This window comes from Gastrolobium bilobum, unplaced genomic scaffold (genome assembly GCF_033153095.1).
Source record: "Gastrolobium bilobum isolate Gb01-03AN ecotype WA unplaced genomic scaffold, APGP_CSIRO_Gbil_v1 utg20296, whole genome shotgun sequence".
NCBI classification, from domain to species: domain Eukaryota; kingdom Viridiplantae; phylum Streptophyta; class Magnoliopsida; order Fabales; family Fabaceae; genus Gastrolobium; species Gastrolobium bilobum.
Window position 1 is genome coordinate 34,069 of NW_026896617.1, and position 11,536 is coordinate 45,604.

At 32.3% G+C, this 11,536-nt stretch overlaps 1 protein-coding gene across 1 annotated transcript; it reads left to right on the plus strand.

Annotated features, from left to right (window-relative positions):
• The first annotated feature begins 2,950 nt into the window (after positions 1-2,950).
• On the plus strand, positions 2,951-10,308 carry LOC133301008 (probable choline kinase 1). The gene is made up of 9 exons (XM_061500606.1): positions 2,951-3,057; positions 3,174-3,224; positions 3,408-3,795; positions 7,887-8,008; positions 8,092-8,287; positions 8,963-9,080; positions 9,165-9,212; positions 9,908-10,008; positions 10,097-10,308. Exons 3-9 carry the CDS (start codon positions 3,442-3,444, stop codon positions 10,187-10,189), a joined length of 1,032 nt encoding a protein of 343 aa, XP_061356590.1. The 5' UTR covers positions 2,951-3,057; positions 3,174-3,224; positions 3,408-3,441; the 3' UTR covers positions 10,190-10,308.
• The last annotated feature ends 1,228 nt before the right edge of the window (positions 10,309-11,536 follow it).

Below are 11,536 nucleotides of genomic sequence, written 5' to 3' on the forward strand. Positions count from 1 at the left end.
ATTTAAGAAGAATGCGACACCTCAGCTAATTTTCAAAAGTTTTTTTTACATTAAAACGGAAAGAATCCTCTAGGGCGAACAGAAATTCAAACATACATATTTTGTTCACTATATCGAAAATAAGTAAGTTTTCAAGACATCCTCTAGTGTGAACAGAAAGCTGAGATTTAAGGAGAATGCTCACACCTCAGCTAATTTTCAAAAGTTTTTTTTACATTAAAACGGAAAGAATCCTCTAGTGTGAACAGAAATTCAAACATGCATATTTTGTTCACTACATGGAAAAGAAGTAAATTTTCAAGACATCCTCTAGTGTGAACAGAAAGCTGAGATTTAAGGAGAATGCGACACCTCAGCTTATTTTCAAAAGATTTTTTTACATTAAAACGGAAAGAATCCTCTAGTGTGAACAGAAATTCAAACATACATATTTTGTTCACTATATCGAAAATAAGTAAGTTTTCAAGACATCCTCTAGTGTGAACAGAAAACTGAGATTTAGGAGAATACGACATCTCAGCTAATTTTCAAAAGTTTTTTTTACATTAAAACGGAAAGAATCCTCTAGTGTGAACAAAAATTCAAACATACATATTTTGTTCATTATATCGAAAATAAGTAAGTTTTCAAGACATCCTCTAGTTTGAACAGAAAGCTGATATTTAAGGAGAATGCGACACCTCAGCTAATTTTCAAAAGTTTTTTTTACATTAAAACAGAAAGAATCCTCTAGTTTGAACAGAAATTCAAACATACATATTTTGTTCACTACATGGAAAAGAAGTAAGTTTTCAAGACATCCTCTAGTGTGAACAGAAAGCTGAGATTTAAGGTGAATGTGACACCTCAGCTAATTTTCAAAAGTTTTTTTACATTAGAACGGAAAGAATCCTCTAGTGTGAACAAAAATTCAAACATACATATTTTGTTCACTATATCGAAAATAAGAAAGTTTTCAAGACATCCTCTAGTGTGAACAGAAAGCTGAGATTTAAGGAGAATGCGACACTTCAGCTAATTTTCAAAAGTTTTTTTTTACATTTAAACAGAAAGAATCCTCTAGTGTGAATAGAAATTCAAACATACATATTTTGTTCACTATATCGAAAATAAGTAAGTTTTCAAGACATCCTCTAGTGTGAACAGAAAGCTGAAATTTAAGAAGAATGCGACACCTCAGCTAATTTTCAAAAGTTTTTTTTACATTAAAACGGAAAGAATCCTCTAGGGCGAACAGAAATTCAAACATACATATTTTGTTCACTATATCGAAAATAAGTAAGTTTTCAAGACATCCTCTAGTGTGAACAGAAAGCTGAGATTTAAGGAGAATGCTCACACCTCAGCTAATTTTCAAAAGTTTTTTTTACATTAAAACGGAAAGAATCCTCTAGTGTGAATAGAAATTCAAACATGCATATTTTGTTCACTACATGGAAAAGAAGTAAGTTTTCAAGACATCCTCTAGTGTGAACAGAAAGCTGAGATTTAAGGAGAATGCGACACCTCAGCTAATTTTCAAAAGTTTTTTTTACATTAAAACGGAAAGAATCCTCTAGTGTGAATAGAAATTCAAACATACATATTTTGTTCACTGTATCGAAAATAAGTAAGTTTTCAAGACATCCTCTAGTGTGAACAGAAAGCTTAGATTTGAGGAGAATACGACACTTCAGCTAATTTTCAAAAGTTTTTTTTTACATTTAAACAGAAAGAATCCTCTAGTTTGAACAGAAATTCAAACATACATATTTTGTTCACTATATCGAAAATAAGTAAGTTTTCAAGACATCCTCTAGTGTGAACAGAAAGCTGAAATTTAAGAAGAATGCAACACCTCAGCTAATTTTCAAAAGTTTTTTTTACATTAAAACGGAAAGAATCCTCTAGGGTGAACAGAAATTCAAACATACATATTTTGTTCACTATATCGAAAATAAGTAAGTTTTCAAGACATCCTCTAGTGTGAACAGAAAGCTGAGATTTAAGGAGAATACTCACACCTCAGCTAATTTTCAAAAGTTTTTTTTACATCAAAACGGAAAGAATCCTCTAGTGTGAATAGAAATTCAAACATGCATATTTTGTTCACTACATGGAAAAGAAGTAAGTTTTCAAGACATCCTCTAGTGTGAACAGAAAGCTGAGATTTAAGGAGAATGCGACACCTCAGCTAATTTTCAAAAGTTTTTTTTACATTAAAACGGAAAGAATCCTCTAGTGTGAACAGAAATTCAAACATACATATTTTGTTCACTATATCGAAAATAAGTAAGTTTTCAAGACATCCTCTAGGGAACAGAAAGCTGAGATTTAAGGAGAATGCGACACCTCAGGGGGGAAATTTTATCCATAATGATATAAGGTGGGTGAGGTATCACAATCTTGTGTTCTGGCAAAGCCATTTTCAAGCCCCGGAATCTGTAACAAGATTCAAATTATCCATGATTCTCTCAATGTGATTAGTTATTAGTTGTCACATTCACAAGAATCTTTCACATTTCAAAATATACACTGATTTCAAAAGTAAAAAAAAAAAAAAAAAAATTAAATTGAAGATAATTTTAGTTCATGAAGCTCACGGCAAAGGAAGCATTAACATTTTCTTTGACTTCTGCATTACCATTACAATCAACTATATATATTATAATTAACACATCACAATTCATCGATTATTAAACAATTCATTTGACAAAAAGTTCCTCCATTGCAAGCTTTCTTTTGTTTCATACCATTCTTTTGACTTCCCCACATTATAAAGATCATTAATGTCGGTATCTCAACCAAACTCTCACCACCTTCTTGGACAGCTCTGAGTCTCTTTGTTGCTTCTTGGGTCAGTTTACAAATCTAAAATTGTACTTTTACTTTCTTGCTTTTCTTTTTATTTTTTCTTTGTTCTTTTTGTTTTATTTTTATCATTCTTCATGCTTTGTTGTTTTGATTTCTGATGTGTTTCTGCAACTGAAAGTTTTTGTCTCTTTTTTATGCATTCTTCACTGCAGAGGTTTTCTCGTTTTTGCTTTGTTTTCTTTTCCAACCTTCCCAGCTTCAAAGGTGAGTTTCTGAATCATCATTTCTTGTGTTTTATTTTCTGATAATTCCAAACCAGTTTTCAATTTCTTATTCTTCAAAGGTGAGAGTTTCTGAATTATCATCTCTGATTCCATCAGATAACTTCCCCTGCCACAATTTGCCCTGTTTGCAACTTCTCTTGTTTTCTGGTAAGATTCTATAATCCCGATTCAACCTTTTTCTTTCTATTAATTTCACAAAGATTATAACTTTTTTCTATGTTTTTCAATTTTTTCTAATGGGTTCTTAGATCTTCATTTTTTCACAACCGGGTCATCAAGATCTTCTACTTATTAACTTCTCTGTTTCAATTTCCCCTGTTTTGAAAACAGAGCTCTCTGGTTTTCAGTGATTCTTTGATCAAGAATGGCCATAAAGACATTTGAATTGTTGAAAGGGAATGCATCGCATGAAGAGATAATGGAAGTTCTTGAATCAGTGGCTGAAGATTTGGGAGATGTAATCGATGACATGAATTCCTTGCAGGTGATACCTCTAAGTGGGGCAATGACCAATGAGGTTTTCGAGATAAACTGGCCAACAAAAAGTGATGGTAATCGTAGAAGGGTTCTTGTTCGATTATATGGTGAAGGTGTTGATGTTTTCTTCAACAGGGTCGATGAAATCCAAACCTTTGAGTGCATTTCAAAGCATGGACTGGGTCCACGCCTTCTTGGCCTATTCACCACTGGCCGAGTTGAAGAGTTCATCCATGCCCGGGTATGCAATCTTATTATCAATATTACTACTAATCAATTCCATCATTAGATCGATTACGTTAATTTAACGGTTATATTTATTTTCATCTTTATATAATTATGATCTTTATATTTAATACTTTATATTTATTTCCATCTTTGTATGCTTATGATTTTTCATATTTAATATTGTCACATCAAATACAGGGAATCATAATCATACAAAGATATAAATAAATATAATCATTAGATCAACATAATCGATCTAATGGTAAAATTGATTGATAATAACATTGATAGTAATCCTAATTAGTTATTACAATATTCTACCCCTTATTCTTATAGTAACAAAGTTGATAGTAACAATTTTAATTAGTTAACGAGGACACATATTCTGTTATTTTAAATATTTATAACTATGTACTCATGTACTTTTTTCTCCGTCTTCCGAACCTGTGTGCTCATGTAAAAAGTGAAAAAAAAATACAACTTTAATATTATAATTATCTACTCCTTCAAATATATAGTTATGAGTAGCTAAAATGACATAATTGATAACCTTTAAAAGACAAAACATTTTCCCTTAATTAATTCTAACTTCATTGTCATGTGTCTGTATAGAATTATTTTTGCTCAGTAATGTTATAAAAGTTGCTGCAATTATTGGGAAAAACATCTATCCTTTTGAAGGATATAAGTTTATATATTTTTAGATCCTAACTGTTGATTTTCGTCCATCAACGATTATAATTTATTGGGCCAAACTTAATGGGCCAAATTTATTATTAATTAATTAATAATTTTAATTCAATAAATTATAACCGTTGATAGACGAAAATCAACGGTTAGGATCTAAAAAGATATAAGTTTATATCCTTTAAAAGATAGATGTTATTCCCGCAATTATTATACTCAAATTGATGGTTTTGTGATTTGGAGAATATATGCTTAATTTAAAAAGTCACTAAGCTCTTTCTTTATCATTTTGCTTTATTATTTTAGTGAAAAGGGTTTTTTCTTTGGCTTTGGTTTTTTTTTTTTAATTCTACTATCTTTTGGTTAGCGTTTGCTGTCAGTTTTTTAGATTAATTGAGAAGCATCTTTAAGATTTTAAATTTAATGTGTTAAGTCAACGAGAGAAACGAGAGATTGAGTGCTTTAAGATGCTTTTATACCATTCCTTTCTTCTTTTCTTTTCTTTTTATCTTTTTTTTAACTCCTTCCCTAAATGAAATTTCTTTTTCTTACTTTATTGATAAAGAATTAAAAACAAAGTTACCTAAAAATAAAAGAATTAACAAAATCATGCTTATTTTGAACAAGAAGAAAACCTGGGAAGTCTTTTTTTCATCTATTTAAGTCAATAAATGATTATTTGTAAATATAGTAATTAGAAATGTATAATTTATGCAGAAAAAAAAATGGCAAGATTGCTCTTAGATTTAGAGTTATATAAATTTGGCATGATAATCACCTCAAAATAAACAAAAGGGTATTTTGTAGTTTCGTTGACTGGGTTTCTCTAAATGAAACATGCTCCCATTTTGTATAGTCCATAAATTTTCTTTATCTATCTGACTCGTAGATCATAGTGATGATGCCAAAATAGACTTTTTCCTTCCCTATTTATATATGATTAGCATTGCATCCATATATTGTATTAAGGTGAACAAATTTAAACTTGACTAAATGAGAATTAAGATGTAGAATATGATTTTTCAATAAAATAATTAAAATTAAATTTTAGCCACCTTAACTTGGCAGTAGGGGTGTAGATGGGCTGGGCTAGGCTTTAGCTTAAATAGGCCAGGTTTGTGTGAAAAATATTGGGTATGACCTGACCTGTTAGCATGTGTAGACCCTAAATTACAAGTCTGACCTGATCTATATTTAAAAAATAAAAGCATTGGCCTAGGCCTGTTAGCCTGTTTAAGCATATTAAACATTCAACAATTAAAAGAATAACTAAAATAATATTATTTTATTATTCAAAATTATTAAAATAATAATTTTATTTATTATATTTTAAATAAATAATATGATATAGGCCAGCTTGTAGGCTTATAGGCCAGACATGTACAAAAAAGTCTATGGCCTATTTTCTAAATATGTATTTTTAAAAGCCTAGGTCTATTCTATTTTACTATTTATAATATGCCAAGTTTGGTAATATAGGCTAGGTTGTAAGCCTTTGTAGGCCGGTCTAGCCCATTTACACCCCTACTTGGCATATCTCATCAAAACATCAACTAATGATATTCCCTAATATCGGTAAGAGAAATACATCAACATCACCTTTAACCCAAGTTAATTGGGGTCGGTGGTAGATGGCTCAATGATAAATAAAAGGAGATTAGAAAATAAAAAAAATTAATAAATAAATAAATAAAAAATAAAAAAACTGGGGAAGGGGTAAATAAGATAAAAGATAAGAAGGGGAAAAGAAGGATAGGGGGATTGAAGAGGAAAATGACTAAAAATGGACTATCTGAGACATAGGAATAACAACGGGTTTAACTTTTCACCCTGCTTATAGCTTTTCTCCACTCCGTCCTCAGACACATCGTCCGCCAATCTCACTCCATTAAGTCTTGTTTAACTACCTTTCCCCAAGTAAGTTTCGGTCTACCTCTACCTCTTTTTGTGTCGAGCTCTTGGTAACAAACTTTTGTTCTTACAGGAGCATCCAGGGGTCGTCTCATTACATGCCCAAATCACCTCAATCTATGTTCCCTCATCTTTTCAGTTATCAGTACTACTTCTACCTTTCGTCGAATATCTTCATTTCTTATCTTAACAATCCTTATATAACCACACATCCACCTTAACATCTTCATTTCTACTACTCTCATTTTATGCTCGTATTGCCTATGTACTGGCCAACATTCAACTCCATATAACATTGCAGACCTTACTGCTACCCTATAGAATTTTCCTTTTAGTTTAAGGGAAATTTTCTGTTATCGGTAAGAGAAATTTAATATAAAATTATTAATGGGGTATTTATCTAACAATTTAATTTTTTGTGTTGAAATGGTTCTTTACATAATATTAGAGTCGACTAAGTAGTTACAAGTTTGATCCTCAACGCCCTAATTCTATTAATAAATAAAGGGAGTTATTAATCTTATGTTGCATAAGATAGATATCTTATGTGGGTGAAACAAAGTTGTAGAGCCCATAATTTTAAAAAATTAAAAAAGAAAAAGAAAAAATGGGCACAAGATTCCATGAGTGTACAACATAAGATAGTTGTCTTATGTGACATAAGACAACTATTTCCCATAAATAAATATTATAGAGTTTCTTAAGATAGGTAGATGAGTATATGCATTATCCATCCTTTAATGTCAATGGATTCTTATGTAAGGGAACACAATAGAAAAATATAATATAAAACCATTAATATAGTCTTCATCGAATAATTTAAACTTTTTTGTTGAAATAATTATTTACATGATCATTGATGCAATGATTTTATATGCATTTGGATTTTTGTGTGTTACTTACATGACAATATCATATTTGTGAGAGAGAAAAACATAAAAAGCAAAGTTAATGAATCCCACAAAATAATAGGGAGGTCATCCCATAGTTGCTTTTGTGTATTTCTTTCTCATTTCTTTGTATTTTTTCATGGATTAAAATCAATTAAAGTCTTAAGAAGAAGTGAGTATGGGTCAAATTGAACTGAATTTTTTTGAAAAAATGAACCGAACTATTTTAAACCAATTTGATTCAAAGAACCGAACTTTTTTACCCCAAACCGGTTTAAAAACAGTTCGGAATCGATTCGAATCGAACCTATTTTAAAAAGAAAAAATAAAAATAAAAGAGAAAAAGTAATAAAAATAAATATAAAATAAAAAAGCCACCAAATAAATAAATAAGAAAAAAATAAAAATAAAAAAATAAGAGAAAAAGAAAAAAAAATGAACTAGTTTTTAAACTAATTCGATTCTTGAAATGGTTCTTTCAAAGTCAATTATTTTGAATGCAGTTTAAATTTTTTATTCATTTTGTACACCCAAATATCAAGGAAAGTTGAGACGATGAACATGGCAAACCATGGAGCATAACATGTTTTTTCTTTACCTACTTTTGTGTTTTTAGACACTCTCAGCTGCTGACCTCAGGGACCCTGAAATATCTGCTCTGATAGCATCAAAGATGAGGGAGTTTCACAAACTTCATATGCCTGGTGCAAAGAAGGTTCAGATTTGGCAGAGAATGAGGTAACTGTAGATCAGAACAATCTTCAAAACCCTTTTTTATTTCTGTACAGATTAGTTATATATGCTCTCCATACTTAAAATAGGAAGTGGCTTAGTCATACCAAAAGCTTGTGCTCCCCAAAGGATATCAAGAATTTTGTCCTGGACAATCTAGATGCTGAAATAAATATGCTGGAGGAGTTGTTATATGAAGGACATCAAGAAATTGGTTTTTGTCACAATGACCTACAATATGGTAACATAATGATAGATGAGGAGAAAAGATCAATCATTTTAATTGTAAGTTATCTTGCTATGTTGTGGTTATATTCTCTGTTTCTGGCATTATTGCTGTACCTTTTGAATTTGTATTGCAATGCTAGTTTTTTCTATTTAGTATTCGTGTTGGGATAGAAGGGCCGGCTTGGCTCAGCGGTAAGCTTGCTTGCCGTGGTGTGTCAGGTCGCGGGTTCGAATCGGCCTCTCTGCAAAAAGCAGGGGAAAGACTGCCTAGAGTATTCCCTTCCCCAGACACTCACGAAGTGAGTATTTGAACTGAACTGGGTCGGCCCTTTAGTATTCGTGTTGGGATAGATAATTTTCTATTTATATTGTTGAAATTTTACATTTTAGTTTTGTCTTCTTAAATGGAGGCCCTTTAGTATTCGTGTTGGGATAGGTAATTTTCTATTTATATTGTTGAAATTTTACATTTTAGTTTTGTCTTCTTAAATGGAGTTCTGAATCTATTATTCAAATCAATCATTTGGGTCTGGTAGTTGTTGTGGTCTTCATTTTGCTTTTATTTTTTGCTATTCCAACATAGAGTCACCATGAAAAGTTGTCAATGAACATAAAATTTATGAATTTCATGCCATGTCAGAGGATAGATACTACCACTTTCATCGTCTCTTTTCATCTTTTTACAATAAACTTATTTTTCATTCCCATTGTTCATATGTTTTGATGATATAGGACTATGAATATGCCAGTTACAATCCTATTGCATATGACCTGGCAAATCATTTCTGTGAAATGGTGGCAAATTACCATAGTGACAAACCTCATGATCTTGGCTACACTAAATATCCTGGTAAAGTCTATTTATTACATTTCTACAATGTTTATTGAGATCACTCTGCATAACTGAGACACCAAATTATATATGGTATACCAGGTCTGGAGGAGCGTCAAAGGTTTATTTATAATTATTTGAGTTCTGAAGGTTAGTCCACTGACAAATTCACTCCAACAATACACATGATTGGCAGAGATCTTGATTTAGATAATTGCTATTGATGACTCAGTTGAATGAATAAACTAGCTCTACAGTCTAGTTTAATTTTAATATGTGGTACAGAATCCACTCTAGCATCTTTTTTCATTGTTGTTATAACATTGGACGAGCCTCATGAAGCTGCTTCTTTCTTGACTGAAAGGTCATGAATTCGAATTCAGAAAATAGTCTATTTGCAAATATACAAAGATTGGCCACGTCCCACCTTCGATATTCGGGATTTAATGGGGAATGGTTTGTTATACTTATAACATCTCTATGTGATAAAATGAAGTAAATAGGGAAGAATATATTTCTCTTCAGTTTAGGCTTGTATAAGCCTAAATGCACCTATACTACTCATGTGGACAATCAAAAGTTTAAAATACTTTACATTATTGATTAGTCTATCATTGTAGATTTGGAGCTAGAATGCATTTATTTAATTAATGCTTATTTATCCGACTTGCTTTATGCACTCTTTATTGTTAATGTAATTCTAAGAATTGTTGCATACTGACTAAATTAATCTCACAATGAATCCTTCAATATCATGTTATAAAAAATGAAATCATATCTTCAATGACAATGCTTGTGAATTTCATCCATGTGTTTACAAATTTTAATTGGAAACTTGTATTCAGGCAAGAAACCAAGCAACACTGAAGTGGAGCAGTTAGTGAATGTTGCAGAAAAATACACTCTTGCAAACCATCTATTTTGGGGCTTGTGGGGACTTATTTCGGTATGCTTTTTTTTTTTTTTTTTTTCTATTTTTCTGGTTATTCTTAAGATTACTTCTGTGTTAATTGTAGTTCTTTTGTGTGTTGCAGAGTTATGTCAGTACGATTGACTTTGACTTCAAGGAATATGCAAGGCAGAGGTTTCAGCAATATTGGTTAAAGAAGCCTATTTTATTGGACTAACCAAGCATCATTTCCAAAGATGGAATTGTCAATGGTTCAATAGCACCCTTGACGTGATTGCTTCTTATGTCTTAGTGAAGTTCAATTTGGCATGTAATTATATATTCATCAATAGTATTTAAAGGCTTTTACAAAGATTGATTTCACCCATCTTTATTAGTAGAGGTTTATGGGAAATATTTTTTTTTTTAATAATACCGAAAGGTATGATATGCAGCATAATATATGTGAATATGTGACTAAAAATGTATCATGTGATGGATTTTTTACATGTTTTACTAAAACTATCTTAGTTAATCCCTCTCATTTGGGATTAAGTTGAGGAATGAAATTCAGAATTCTTAGTTATGTCAGGTAGTTTTGTCTTTTGTTCCGGGTTTATACCCCCGGGTAGATCATTCTGAGGACAACGGCTAGGGGAGCCCGGGCTAGCCCTTCTCCAGGGGTTTAGTTATTGGACCATGCAAAGGTTTATTATAACCACGATGCCAGATTGGCACTGATAACCATTTGGCACTATATCATTCACGTATTAGTATAGTAGTTGGGCCCTTCCACGATGCCAGATTGGCACTGATAACCACCCACGTTTATTATAACCGTCCAAGTAGAGCTATATATATAGGTGATAGATGCCTAAGATCAAGGTAGACACTAATGAGATAGAATTCCTACTAATGTTCATCCAGAACATTTGGCGCCGTCTGTGGGAAAGGTAAAACTATTCCTACGCATTTTCTTGTGTCATGACAAGCAACAACGGTGACGAGCGAGCGGTGGAGAATGGAGAAAACAGAGGAACGAAAGATTCTTTTCGATCCAGTGGAAGGAGTCGGTCCCTGAATACTATTGGGGCTTTGATTCAGTTAGTGGAGGATATAAGGAATAGGCAGCATCAGGAAGGAGGACAAAGGAGACATTGTTCAGAAGAGAGACAACTTAGAGAAAATGGGCAACAAGGTGCCAATGGGAGGAGAGGTTCTCCGTCTCCCCTTCCTAGTTATATTTCGTTGTCACATCCAACTGTGAGAGAAAACGAAAGAACCAAAGTTCGAAGAGTTTGAGAGTCAAGGAGTCCTCCAGAAAGGATGAGTTACCAATATAGAGGACGAGGAGTAGGCCGGAGAATGGAGGAGCGGGCATATGATGAACATGCTCAGGAAACAGGAAGAGGTCAGCAGAACCTAGGAGTGGAAAACGAGCAAGCAGAATGGGAACATTGGGAGGAAGGGCAACCCCGAGTAGGTTGCCAGTATTATACTCGTCAGGAAGAACGAGAGACAAATCATAGGCGATATGAGGAGGCTGAAAGAAGGAGGAGGCCGGAAGGAGAAAGACGATATGCTA